A 14,251-nucleotide genomic window follows, 5' to 3' on the forward strand; every position below is an offset into this window, starting at 1 on the left:
CCATATTCCCGAGAACTGTCTCCTTGGCTTAAACAAGTTGGAAGCCATTAACACTCGTTTCTTAGCGGAACTTTCTACTTTCTTAAATCTGATGCAGTATTTTTGTCTCTTATTTTCGTGACATACCTATTGTTTTAATATTTAGGAATCCAAAACTTGGATTTCACTCTTTCAAAACGATTAAAATTTGTTTAAATCTCGTCAAAGACTTGTCAAGCCCTCATAGATTATTAATATGACGTTTTCGCGTGCCGGTGTTTACCCATGCACAATTCTGTAGAGGTTTCAAGGGACCAGTTCTTCAAGTTAAATCTTTTACGTTCCTACTTTTCTTCATATTCAGGATTTTCATGTCTAGTTTTCGAACTTTTTTTTGTTTCTCTACTTTGGTGCTTGGTTTTTTAATTTGCAAGTCTGAGGGGTTACAAGCATCTAAACCGGTGCAATTTGAATTCAGCGTTTTGAAGAAACCCGATGATAAGAGTGCCCAGGAACTGTGGCACATTAGAACTCGTAGATAGAAAAAAGATGTATTAAATGTGAGGATTCAAAATTGGCAAGATACTTACTTCATGATGAATTTGTATGTGGGATCAAACTACCAGCAAAACTATGTTGCGGTTGATACTGGCTCGTCTGATCTCTGAGTACCCTCATCAGGGTACGATTTTTGTACCTCGACTACCTCAAAGGACATGGGTATTTTATTTGAAATTGAATATATCGACAATAGTCTGTATGAGGGCAAATTTTTCATGGATACTTTGCGGTTTGGATTAGACGGGCATTCACTAAAACACTTTCAATTTGGGGTTTCAAACACTAGTGATCCAGGCATTTTGGGACTAGGAAGTAAATCCCTTGAATCTGCAACGACAGAATACGACAATCTTCCATGGACATTACAAAAGGCGGGAATTACGTCCAAAGCGTGTTACTCTTTGTATTTGAATCCTGATAGAGAATCTGGTTCGATTGTTTTTGGCGGAATAGACACAGCAAAATTCTCTGGTAGGTTGAAGGAGTATCCTATTTATGGAGGAGCAAGCGATTTGGCCATTTATTTAAGCAGCCTCATTATAGGAGATAAAGTGATACCAGTGGAATCGCCGTATGCTTTTGACTCTGGTTCCTCAATCGGATTTGTGGGAAAAGAATTGATGTATGCCCTCGATATGATTTTCAAAGCTACAATTAAGGAGGAGGAAGGAATTGGCTACAGATTTGTTGACTGTAAACAGCCCGATGACATTTACTTGGTGTTCAGCTTTGATGACAACAATATTTCTATTCCATACGCAGACTTGATTTTGCCCAAAGATGGATTTTGTATTTTAGGGCTTGCTTACTTCAATGATTATCAGATCTTGGGCCATGTGTTTATGAGACATACATATATGTATTTTGATCTCACGGAAAACACAATATCGCTAGCCCAGGCGCTGTTCTCTAAAAAGTCAAACATTATCACTTTCTGAAACTTGAACTCTTTAAATCAATATGTTTACGGCAGGAAATTGATAAGATCACTTTTATTGAACCCTGGAGATTGAAGTACGGATATTTTTAAGAGTCTAATGATCTGTTATAGGCTATGGGAGATATTCAATTTGGCAAAACTGTATAACCTTTTTGCTGGCTGCGCAATTTTGAAGAAGTTTCCAATCACGATAAACTTCAACCAAGTTTCAATTATCTGGTTTCTTAGTTTTGCGGTTTTTCTCATTTTCTCAGAAAAATTTATCCGTCTTTTGTTTCTCGGCACTGTCTCAGGAATTCGGCTGGGAGTCTTTAAATTTCAGCATAGTTTGAATAATTCATTTGAGATCTTTTGTTGCGACATGTACATGCCCATCACATATTATATCTAACAGATTAAACACAAACTCAAATCAATTTTTTTTTTCGTTCAAATCCAATATTACAATAACTCTGTATGATTGTGTGGCTTCAAATCTCACTGACGCATGTGAAGAGATCGCATTTTTGGATGAACTTCTTTGAAGGTTTTTCCCGAAGTGACAGTATCTTTTCGCGTCACTTGAATCTTCATATTCAAAAAGGAACTTCGAGTTTATGAATCAGAGTACAGAATAATTTACGTTTGGGTAGGACTAATGGCTGAAGTTATTTATTTACCTCAAGATGACTATATAATTCGCAAAGAATATCTCCATTACATAGCCTGAACATGCTCGCGTGAATGTTATTCATCTGGTACCCCATCAGAAAAGTACTAGGAAAGACTCTCGTCAAGTAAGCCAGGTTCCTTTGATCTTTGCGTCGAACTTTGGTAGGACTGTGAGTTCACTTCCAAAACTGTGGACTCACCATGTTCCAGTAATAAGCCCGGATAAGAATATACCATGAAACATGATCTATAGTCTCAAAATTTTCGTAAGAGATTTCTTCCAAGTCGAGAATTCTAAGGCTCAAGTATGCATATTCCGCGGCTTCCAAATTAATTTCCTCCTGGAGTGTGGATTTGTACTCAAAGCAATGATCTGATCTCTCATCAGAGTTTCCCTTGAAATCAAAAAAGACTGTGTTTAGGCTCTTTTTTTTAATTGAACCTCCGGTGAGCTGACTTAAAGGAAGCTGTCATCAACCTCAGAATCAAGTGGCGTCCATAGAAGGCCAGAAGATATCAAAGTGGCAGAGTCCGTGGAGTCAACTTGTTCCCAATCAAATGCACGAATCAAAGACGAAAAGTTACTTGGATTTTCTTGCACAGCATTAGCATAATATAAGCCACGGTCTTCAATATCGAACAAATTCTCATGAGCTATAACACTTTTTGTGTTTGCGTAATCAAGCGATATGTGCTCAATGTCTGGATTGGCTCTAGGCTGCATCAAGTCGTCATCAGGCACGGAGCTTCTGGGTACAATTGCTCTGTTTATTCAGCTCAAGGCAGTCGGAATAATGTGCAAAGAAATACTTGTATTGGTCCCGGTGTCAGATTGTGAGTTGACACTTTGTGCCGATATAGCTTTCTCAAGAGAGGGGGGAATATACTCTTCGATAGAAACAGATAAGTCCCAATCATCTAAGCCAGTTTCTGGAAGATCAAGATCTAAATATCTCTATTGTGGAGTCTCCGCATTGGGGATAGTATTCCCGCATGGTTCCCATATATTTGACAAGACTCCTACAAAGAATGCCAGGCGTATGAGTTTTTCCCGACCATGGCTGGGAATGTCTGGTACGCATCTGGTTTCAAAGCTGAGAAAGAGCTCCCCGTGCTTTTGTGTGACATTAAGTCGTGGAACATATCATTGATGAGTTTCTTTTCGTAGTATTCAGAGTCTTGTTCTTTTTGTGTAATTTTGTTCCAGTTGAAATCTATTGCATTATCCCCAATATAAAACCAGTCAAAACAGCAGATTCGCCCCATGACACAGAGAAACGGGTAATGTTGCCACTTTGTACATAGCTTGTGTAACCAGTATTATCCTGACTAATACGACCATGACCCATCAGCGATGAGATGCTGTTGAGACGCCATGGGGTTCTTCGACGATAGGCTTTGAGTGCTCGTGGTCTTCATTGCTTTCCGTCAAAACACCCAAGAATGGTTTTGTGAACTCCTAAGCCTTTTAGCAATCAAATTCAAAAAGAAGGAATTCTGGGCATATCTCTTGCAAGTGATGGAAGCAGAACTAGCACCACTACCTGCCTTCCTGTCATCAGGATTAAGAAATGAAGGCGCGTAATTTTTTGAGCATAGTCATTGCTGAACATTCCGGCGGTATAGAGGTCTTCCAAGTTTCATGGATACAGAATATCTTTGGAATATGCACCACTCCGTGAGCTAGACTTGGCAAAGCAGCGGTAATGCCACGAGACAGCCTACCAGAGTCACTACCCAATATGAGAATTCCATTTCTTCTTTGGAGGCTTCGTTTGCCACTTCTGACGAAGAAGTTTTGTTTAAATCGCCAAAGCAAGCACTCGCCCAACCAGTAGCCATGTTTCTGGGGAAACGGGTGGGCGTGCTTCCAGAAGAGCTTATGAAGGTTTGAGCTATGAGATGTCTAGAGAGCCACAAGGACATTGCAAATGTCGACGGTGGGCTTTTTGTCTTAAAATTTTGGGTGTGCAGGCCAAAACGTGATTCGATAAGGTACTTGAGATAGCTGAGAAAGATTCTCACCGATTGATTAAGGCCGTTGACAGAAGTATGTGAAGCAGCCAGAGAAAGCGGTGTGATATGAAAAATTCTTGGATGAGGGCAAGAATGGTGGGAGCCGGAAGTGGTTTGGAGCGGATTTTTGAGGTCAGTTTGATGTCACCTTATATATGTGTTTCTTTGTTCTACCATGCCTAAGGCTGCAAAGTGCGGCTGGCTTTCGCGAGTTACTGACATACCAAGAAGATTACGTGTTGTAAATGTAGTCTCAAAAAGATACTTACAATGTGTGCTGCACATATTTCTTCTCGAGAGAAATGAAATTGTTTAATTTTAGGTAAATATATGTTAATATGACTGTAGTAGTACATCGGATCAGTGCATGTATGACCCGTATGTAATATATACGTGAGGCGACCCAGAGATAGGTCTAACCCCCATAGAGTGTCAGTAAAGACCATCTATTTTTGACATGTCGACTCTAAATATAAACAGGGGAATTGAATACTTGATATTTTGTCTTAGCATGATGCGTATGTCCAGGAACAAGCCCTACCTATGCTAGTACTCTACACGACTAAGTAGTAAAATCACCAAGGAGTGGTGTTCTGAATCTTCTGAGAAAGATTCCTAGATCAGGGCGTGCATTTAGAAACATTCCTGCACTGTCTATAAGATTCTAGGTATGAAATACGGTCATCTCAGATCTTCTGCAGAACTCCGCGGAAGGTATCTAATAATAACTTGCCCCATAATTTGCTTCAAGGCAGAAGAATGAAGGATATCTCTAATCTTTTGTAAAAAAAGAATGTTTGCATTTTTGTTGGCTAAGAACTTTTGTTCCTATTTTAGGTGATACCACAAGTTACAAGTATTAAAAATTGTAGCGAAGTAATGATTTCTCGATGGGATGACTGATGCAATTTCCATAACAGTGAGAACCAATATTCAATTTGAAAGATGTGTCTTCTAGTATTTCAGTAAGTAGAAAGACTCTAATTTTAGAAAGCTTGCATGAAACTAAATCTGTGACTGTGGGTGGCTTCTTTTCTTCGTCATTTCTTCACTAGGGATCACATGACTTTTGACAAGACGCCGATTTGAAGTCACTTCCCTATATAATATCGTTAATTTGTATCGAGGCCTGAAGAGAAGCTAGATTATATAAAAAAGAGGTTTTGAAATAGATCATACCCTACTTTTTAAAAAACAATTGGCTGCATATAATGGAGAAATGTTTGGAGTGAAGTATCTAGGTAATTTTAATCTGCACAGCATGCATAACTGGACTCGTAATCGAATTCAACAATGTAAGAGCTCTACAGTTCTGTTTTGGGTGGTTCATTGCATTAACATAGCATTTAGTTTTGTTCTTTATGTCTTACTTTTCTATTCTTTTCTCCGCAAGTTTGGTAATTGTTACAGGTTTTCTTTTTTGTGTCATCAGCCCTGTTTCCGATGGGCGTCTTGGTAATTAATTCTGACAGAAAATATGTGTTGGCTTTCTTCACCCAATTTCTCGATCAAAAATCCTAGTTTTTTTTAGCCAGTTTAGGCCAAATGTTGAAATATCTCTAAGACAACAAGTATAAAAATTCTTCTTCTGTACTCCTACATGCTCTTGGTCCATCAGTATTGATTCTGTGGCTTTTACCACAATGGTGTTGATTCGGACTTTTCTCGGACTTTTCTGAGACTTCCTGCGCTTTCCACTGTGTATCGGCCACTCAGATTTATATCAGTCTATAACTCTGCAACAGGAAGAGGAACAATATGCTCTTTATCAGAGACTTAAGGTTCTTTATTACAGTTTTGGATTTCAGCAGTGAATCTCTCCAGGGTTGTCAATTAATTCTGTCTCAGTTTTCATAAGAAACCCATTGGCTGATTGTCAAATCATAAATAGAAAAAGCCAGAGACGATCATCGCTATTCAGAATCACAAAGAAGGCCGCAGAGACAAAATGAAAGTTAGCAGAGGTCAACCTAGATTTTAGTGTTTACTATTCCATATGGGAAAAGCCATTTTAAAGCAAAGTCGTGGCTGCGAAATCTATACGCATGCTTTCATGACACGTGATGTACTTTTTGTGATACAGCTAACATGAAAAAGCCCAAATTAACTCAAATGTACTATGGTCACGGGCTTGCAGGAAAACTTATCCGATGGGACGATGTCATCTAGTTAATATTGTTCAAGTGATTGACATTGGTTATGGGCAGACGTCTTCTTGAAGGGAGTCATACCCTCCTTGGCAGAATTCGTGAGTCGATGCTCGCGCCTTCTCATCTGGGCCAATGTTGCGATCTATTACAGGTTTTTTTTTTATTTCCTTTGGTAGTTGCATCTGTTTTAAGGAGCAAAACTATATAAATACTATATACAAAACCATTTAAACAGCTCCCAGCTACGTACCAAGCTTTTTTTTTTTTGGTAGATTCATCTGCTTAAAGGGGCAAAACTATATAACGAATATATATAAAAACCTTTAAACAGCTCCCAGCTACGTACCAAGTGTCTTAGCTCGGCCCGTCCCCTTCCGTTAGTCACGGCCTGGACAGTCCCCAAGCGTCAAAAATCGGCCTGAATGGAACTTTTAGTAAAAATCATCTTAGGTTGGATATGACGTAGGTTTACTCCTTACCAGTCAAGACTAACCTATCTCATTTCAAAAAAAATGAATTGAAATTTTAGTTATATACATTAACATGTTTGGTTGCGGCCATACCATGCAGGAAGCACTGTTTCCCGTCCGATCAACGTTAGTTAAGCTGCATAGGGCCACACTGAGTAGTGTAGTGGGAGACCATATGCGAAATTGTGGTGCTGCAATCTTTTTGTTTTTTGAGTCTCAGTTAATCATAAATCAATCATATTACTTCCTGACTAAATAAGTAAAGAGCCCACTCTGAAAGCACTACACGAAGCTAAAGCCAACACAATAGCTACTTTGTGGGTGGTCTGCATTTGAGGATTATCTTATTTTCTGTTTTGTTGAGAGAAATAGCAGATAAACGAAACTCGTCCTCAGCAAATACACGCTGAGTCTCAATACTTGTTTCGTCGCTAAGACCTGTTTAAAGAAGATACATATATATTATTTAAATAGCTTTGCTCCTTTCATCAGATAAATCCAACAAAAAAAACGATACTCTTATCAAGTCACTTACTAATCACATAAGTCACCTGCCAATCCCGAAACCCCATTCCACTAAGAGACCAAAGTACCAGAAGTTATTCTCCAAGAAAAAAGCTTGGATCTGTACTCAAATACAATTTGACGATCCAGTGTCATTTGTGATTAAATATAGCGGGGAGAATCCCCTGTACGTGCTTACTGTGTTACCCCAGGAATTTGGCAAACATATTCTGACAGTACTCTATATTCCAAGCCAAAAGAGTTATTCTAGGCAAACCCCATTCATGTGCTCTAATGCACTGTGGATCACTCGAAAGTTGTTATGATATGTATCGAATTCCTGTATGTGTGTTTGAGGAACCTATATAAGAGACAGTCGAGGACATCGGCACTAAGCAGACCGAAAAGAATAAGTCATGCTATGCAGAGCGAGTACCATTTGGTAATCTACATGTCATAACTTATTCATCTATGAAAAGAATTGAGGAGAAGTGTGCAGGAATATACTCTCATTTAGCTCCAATTACCTTTGATTGCATAGAGAATGATGGCTCATACATTCATCTAGTCGCGTGAATTTCAAAGAAACGATCTAGAATACCCTACTTGCTTCAGCAGTTTTATTAAATAACCCAGAAGGTGTTTGAAGTTGTATCACGCGGAATTTGCAATGTACATACAGCTATCACTTATCCGAAGCGGCTTTCAACCGAAACTATAAGCCGAAGTCAGACCAGTCTTTGGAAACAGTACCATCAAAAGCCTCCTACAGAATGGACTGCTCCGCAATCAGCGTGGGCTTCCGCCAACAATCTGTATACAAAAGCCAATTCACAAGAAAAGGCTAGGATTCCGATATGTGGCAGTGAACCGCTCGCCACTTCAAACAGGGTCCACTGGATCGCGCATGATCTCTGAGATACATGTTCTAATTCATTATCGACCTACAGTATCACGCCAAACAACACGAGATATGAAGGTTATCTTTTTACACACCATTTCCAGTGCTCCACAATACGGCCCATTCTGTAGTCCCGAAAAAGGAGGATAAGAGCCAGCCTATCTCTACGTGTTTCGGAATTTTGGTTCCATGAAATCTAGCCGTCTAGAATAGTCAGCCGCAGCCACGTTCCCAGCAAAGTTCCAAGGAACGCACACTGGCCCGCATTTCTGCTCTTCGTCTATACTTCCTCGTCCTCGTCACTAGACAAGCTCCCTACATCACTCAAGTCGCCATCGTCGTTTTCCACCGCAGCCTCGATCAGCTCGTCTGTCACAAGGTTCTGCAGCGCGTACTGTTGCACGTATTTCTTCACTGTTTCGATGTATTTCTCCTCGTTCTGCGTCATGAGACCCAGGGCCTCCGTATTGAGGGGGTCGCTCGGGTTTCCGTACCGCAAAAGATGCGGCAAGAAGTTCTCAAAGATATTTAGCAATCCGAACATTGGCGACCACGTCTGGTTGATCACATCTAGACACACAGAGCCCGAGGTCTCGTCGATGTTGGGATGGTAGATTTTGTTTACAAAGCCAATCAGCGGCAGTTTGATGGGATACTGATCGGGCAACTCCACCCGCAACTTCCAGACGCCGCCAGCATATGGCGTGTCGCTGGGGCCGTGAAAGATCACATGGAACTGCTGCATGGAGTCGTCGATGAGACTCACATCAAAATCACTCATCATAAGATCCATGACATCTTTTTCAATTCTTCTTTTGGCGCTCATTGGTGTATATTTGTGGATGGTGTATGGGATAGGGTCCGGGTTTGTAGTTAGAGTGCTAAGCTTGTGGAGGTCAGCTAGTGTGAGTGGCGCGACAAGCGGGGGTGTTACATAGAGGACACACGATAGGGGACAGGTACCTGGCGCATGGTCACATATTGTGCAGTATGACGAGTCAAAATACCAGGGTGCAGGTCTCGACACGCAGCGTGCAGTTGCCGAGACTGAACATGCAGTCTACGAGGTACTGGGCCTGGTGAGATGTTCCGAAAACGAAAAAGGCTTATGGCGACAGAGAAGCGACATGGTGCAATTAGTGACAGCTGCTAAAATTGTCTATCATTAGAGCTCAGCTCAGATAAGGGCTTTGATCAAATTTTAAATACCAGAACAGGAAGCATGTAGCGCCCGGTATCATCTGTTTAATGTTTTATTAGCAATGGCGGGGAGGGGAGCAACAGCCCGGTGGTGAAGAATGTGACCACGAGATTTACTGAGTACTTTACAAATCAGTCGAATAAGCAATCTGTTGGTGGCGCAATATATTTCTACTGCTGGATTTCCGTTTTGGGGCAAGGAATACGATGTGAGGGCATATTGCATAGTACATTTCGCAGCCAGTCACCGGAGGTCATGGACGACATATTGGCTTGTTGGATTCTGGTTCCTGGCATAGTCTTAGTAATTTACAGCTCATACACGAAACAAGCTTCAATGTTGTAAGCTTTATGGGAATGGTCTAATGGATTGGCTGCTGTAGTGTGGTTCTTGACCTGAGCGAGTCCAAATCTGGTTCAGTGCTGTATAATGTACCCGATCATCCTAATGAACCCGATCATCATAATGTACCCGACCATCTAAAGTACACTCTGTTGGCTGTCATAGACACATAATCATACGTGTATTGAGTGTTGGTGTTGACTCCCGCAATTTACTAAATTTGACACTTTAATGACTGGCAGCATGAGTAAGCGGAGGGGTGGAAACCATTGTGATAGTGCCCGAGACGTCGCTATAATTGATTGTTAACACGAAAGAGCTAGAAATCGCGGGTGTAATTGAATAGAGCCAAACATGATTATTAGATACCCAGGGCCTAAAACCTTCACTGATCTTCGAAAAGGCTCATATTGCTGCGCCCGCCTGGCCCACTCTTCCAAAGGCTTTTCACTGTAATTAAAACATGGCTCTGGGCTCATGATTGCGGATAATAATAGGGTAAATTGTTTCTTGAGATTAGCTAAGCTGTCTGAGCTACCATAATTATGGTCATCACGAATTACATGGCCAAACAATAGTCCCCGGTAGGTCACACTCTTCACGATACTTCTGTTTCGGTATAGCTATCTTTCTTAAACCATTTCTCTATCAGAACCCAAAAGAAAGACTCTTTGCTACCTCACAAACAGCTCACTGACTCACGACTAAAGAATGTCAGGTTAAATTTTTGAAACCCCTTTCGTGAGAATGGCAAGCGAGTTATCACTCATGAACACATACATCTAGATACTCTGCTGCAAGTATCCTGGGTACCCCCTTCAGACGATCCTGTCCTTTTTTGAACAGCAGGATTTTACGTGTAGTTTTGCAAATTAATGACCATCTTAAAGCCCTCAGATCTTGGTTAAGCAAATTCTCTGCCCGATACATTGTTTCCAGGAGTAGTTGTGCTTCCCCTTAACTGTAAAACGTAAACTCGTAGAACCCCAGCTACGTTTGATTCTTGGTATTTCAGTGAAATAGACGACAGAAAAGGATTTAAGAGATTAAGAAAGAAAAAGGGGAGGCAGAAGCAGGTAAACCTGGAAGGGTGAGGCCAACAGTTGGTTGAAAATGAAAATAAGCTGCCCCATCTTATCTCCACGCATGAAAAATCATGAATCTTGATAATTATGTATATTGTTTATCTGGAACTCTACTAAAAACAGATCCTTTCTTCTTGTGTGAAAAATTAAGACAGGTTTTGGAGAGCACGTACTACTGTGGGTCTCTGAGGCTTCTCGGCTTGCAAGAACAGATACGCCTGATGACCCAATGTTGAGTTTGAAATCAGTAGTCCCTTTGTAGCCCGGAGCTCAGCAATCAGAATAAGAACGAATTTCAGAACCAGAGTTTGGCCCCATGGTACCCATACTCTGCTTACATTCGCCGCCAAACCACATTCCTATAGTTCATATCCCTCTGGCACTATTACCTAATAAAACACCTGAGAATTTAAAACTAAAGCATGTTTTCATGGAGACGGACCTACATCCACACTGTCAGATATTTGGGTTGTAGGCGAGTCGCCGGAGCATGAGAGCACCGATTTCTTCCTTGTCAATTTTCTTTTCATCTTTTGGACATTTCAGCCCATCCATAGGACGCCAGTGGTGGCTTCTTCGATATTTTTGGAAAGCTTAGAATAACTTGAGGCAAAATAAGAGTGACATGTGGGAAGAAACACACGCCTCGAATGCACACTGAGTGTCTGTGAGCAATATATTTCTATGACTAATGGCGCCAATTCACCTTTCTAAGGCACATTCCAACTCCGGGTATGCACACCCTTGCAAGAAGCCCCGCGGTTTCTTTTGCCGGAAAGTTGGCAGATATCAAATCTTTTACAGATTAAAATCCAATTGTCGGGTCTTGCGCTTTTTCCCGGAGGACAGTGCGTCAAGATCTGTACTTGTAAAGGCAGTGTGTTTTAGAAGGTCCGCGGAATCACGCATTTTGACATGAGAAAAGACGCATACGCTCTTTCGGCGTTGAGAGTTCATGAAGGTGAGTATTGGTTGATTAGAGCACCGGCGGCGGCATGGGCGGGGAGTCGGGCCGAGCCCCCTGGCCTTCTCAGGCGCCCGATAAGCAGTGTGCTAACTTGATATCTTATATACTTGGTGGGACGGTCGATGCCATTCGAGGCGGGCAGCTGCGAGATTCCCACCTCGTCTGTGCAAGGCACGAAGGGCGCGGGCGTTCCACGGCAAGTCAGCCAGCCAGCTGCAGTCAGTTGCGTCCTCAACCACGCAGCCGGAGCCGGGCAGAAACACGCAGCCGGAGCCGGGCGGAAACACACAGCCAGACCCGGGCAGAAAGACAAGGCGGGCTAGACCCTCTCTGCGCCGCTCAACTTGACGGCAGCGCCGTACTTCTGCAACTTGGTCAACAAGCCGTCGCCCAGCTTGATCAACTGGTGGAACTGGCTGTTCTTGTTGTCGGGCCGGTTGGTCTCGATGATGCCGTTGACCCTGTCGATGGTGCAGTTCAACTTGCCGGACGGGATGAAGCGGCACAAGTCCGCGTCCAAGAACAGCTCGCTGACGCCGAACCTGCGCGCCATCGAGGGCAAGGACAAGGACTTGTAGCTGTCCAACATCTGCGCGTAGGCCTTGCAGCGCATCTCGCGCATGAAGAAGCCCGCGTGCGCACAGAGGTACCTGTTGGTGGCGAGCACGCGGTCGTGCGTGGCCAACAAGTGCTGCAAGAAGGCGCCGTACTGGCACGTGTACAAGGTGTTGGTCAAGCACACCAAGGGCTCCAAGCCGGGCGCGCTGGAGCGGATGGCCAAGATCTCCGGCGAGTCCACGATCTTCAGCTTGACGTCCACACGGCCCAACGTGAGCAAGCCCGCCACCACCGCGTACTGCGCCACCTCCTCGTACGAGCACAACTCCGTGGACGTGAACGTGGCCAAGCTGTCGAGAAGCAACGCGGCGGCCTCGGCAAAGTTGCGCGTGGCCAAGTGGTACACGCCCTGGTACGTCTTGTAGCGGTTGCGGCGCTCCCAGTCGCCGCCCTTGTCGATCCACGCCTGCGCCTCCGCGAGGTGGCGCGCCACGCCGCGCAAGTCGTGGAAGAAGAAGTCCATGCGGGCCATGGTCAACAACACGTCGATCTTGGGCCCCGTGCCGGGCGTCAACGCGAGCAACGCCTCGTGCGTCTGCGCCGCACGCTTGCGGTCGAGGATCGTGGCGCAGTACTGCGCGAGCTTGCCCGTCTCGGCCACCACGTCGATCTCCGACTCGTCGTCGGCCTGCGCCTGCTGGATCGTCAGCTCTAGCTCGGCGATGCGCGCCGCGTTGTGCGCCGCGAGTTCGCGGTAGAGCGCGTCGTCGAGCGGGAAGTCCGCCGGCATTTCCGCGGCCAAGTGCTGGTAGTACGGCGCCATTTGGTGGGTCTTGACGGCGGCTAGGATCTCGGCGGCTAACGCCTGGCGCTGCGCCGCGCCCACGTGCTGCATGAGGAACTGCTTGTGCGCCAACGTGTGGTCCGGGACGTTGGGCACGTCGGACTCGAACTGGTACATGGTGCGGAGGTTTGGAGGGGGTTTGTGTGGGGATGCTGGGTGGTGAAAAAGATGGAGTAAGAGGAGGCCTGGTGGAGTTGAGGTGACGGGGGCCGGTGGCGCGGTGCTGTGTGCAGGCCGCGGCCAATATCAGATTTCTCGATTCAAGTATGTACGGCACTTCGGATCCTTAGAATACTACTATCCTCTAAAAACCCTTGAGGAAAAAAAGAGAAGGGAAAAACTCTCCCTGTACGGAAGCTTTTTCCCTTGCCACGTGAGGGATGACGACATGGCGGATACCACGTGACACTGGGGCCTCTGGCAGGGTGGGACATTTCCAGCCACGCACGGCAAACGGCTGTTGGTGTTGATTTTGGTTTTGTTTTGGGATTGGGATTGGTTTAGGGATTGGTTTTGTTTTGGTTTTGGGATAGGTTTTGGGATAGGTTTAGGGATTGGTTTAGGATTGGTTTTGTTTTTGTTCTTGGCTCTGTTTTTGTTTTTGTTTTTGACTTTTGTTTTGTTTTGTTTTGCTTTTGCTCTTGATTTGCTTTTGATTTTTGTGCTTCGGTGTCTGGTGTTGGTGTTGCTGGCTAGACAGGGTAGGAAATTGCACCCGAGGTAATATGGCTCGCGTCCAGAGTATTAGTGGTGCGGCACCGGCTGAAGGCCGGCGGTGGATTCTGGAGCCGGGCCCTGGTCTGAGTTTCAGAAACCGCATGGTCTTGTTTTTTAAAGCTATTTTCTCATCGGCAAATATTTCGTGCTTCTTTGAAGAAAGCCGCAAGAAATATATAGCCAGGGAAATTGCGGTCCGGGCCCGCGCACTGCAACGCAGCTCCATATTAGAATAGCTATAGATAAAACAGAATTGGAAAAAGGAAAACAGAACGGGGTCTTATTTGAATTGAAATCGATTTTGGTTTTGGATGAAAAGCTTTGAGTAAACTCAAAGAATCCATCAGGCAGGCGGGCTCCGGGCC

General features: G+C 43.9%; 4 protein-coding genes across 4 annotated transcripts; 1 reads left to right on the forward strand and 3 right to left on the reverse strand.

Annotated features, from left to right (window-relative positions):
* Window positions 1–560: 560 nt before the first annotated feature.
* On the forward strand, window positions 561–1,527 carry METBIDRAFT_228201 (acid protease). The gene has a single exon (XM_018855198.1). It carries the CDS (start codon window positions 696–698, stop codon window positions 1,476–1,478), a length of 783 nt encoding a protein of 260 aa, XP_018713306.1. The 5' UTR covers window positions 561–695; the 3' UTR covers window positions 1,479–1,527.
* A 6,925-nt stretch (window positions 1,528–8,452) lies between these two features.
* Window positions 8,453–8,998, reverse strand: UBC8 (E2 ubiquitin-conjugating protein; the record flags this gene model as incomplete). Its single annotated transcript, XM_018856791.1, has 1 exon — window positions 8,453–8,998. The coding sequence occupies one exon, from the start codon at window positions 8,996–8,998 to the stop codon at window positions 8,453–8,455; it is 546 nt and encodes a 181-aa protein (XP_018713307.1).
* Window positions 8,999–12,086: 3,088 nt separating this feature from the next.
* On the reverse strand, window positions 12,087–13,286 carry RPN7 (proteasome regulatory particle lid subunit; the record flags this gene model as incomplete). The annotated part of the gene is made up of 1 exon (XM_018856645.1): window positions 12,087–13,286. The coding sequence occupies one exon, from the start codon at window positions 13,284–13,286 to the stop codon at window positions 12,087–12,089; it is 1,200 nt and encodes a 399-aa protein (XP_018713308.1).
* A 153-nt stretch (window positions 13,287–13,439) lies between these two features.
* On the reverse strand, window positions 13,440–13,993 carry METBIDRAFT_29408 (uncharacterized protein). The gene has a single exon (XM_018855397.1). The coding sequence runs from the start codon at window positions 13,987–13,989 to the stop codon at window positions 13,729–13,731; it is 261 nt and encodes an 86-aa protein (XP_018713309.1). The 5' UTR covers window positions 13,990–13,993; the 3' UTR covers window positions 13,440–13,728.
* Window positions 13,994–14,251: the final 258 nt, after the last annotated feature.

Source organism: Metschnikowia bicuspidata (genome assembly GCF_001664035.1).
Source record: "Metschnikowia bicuspidata var. bicuspidata NRRL YB-4993 chromosome Unknown METBIscaffold_1, whole genome shotgun sequence".
In the NCBI taxonomy this organism is placed as follows: Eukaryota; Fungi; Ascomycota; class Pichiomycetes; order Serinales; family Metschnikowiaceae; genus Metschnikowia; species Metschnikowia bicuspidata.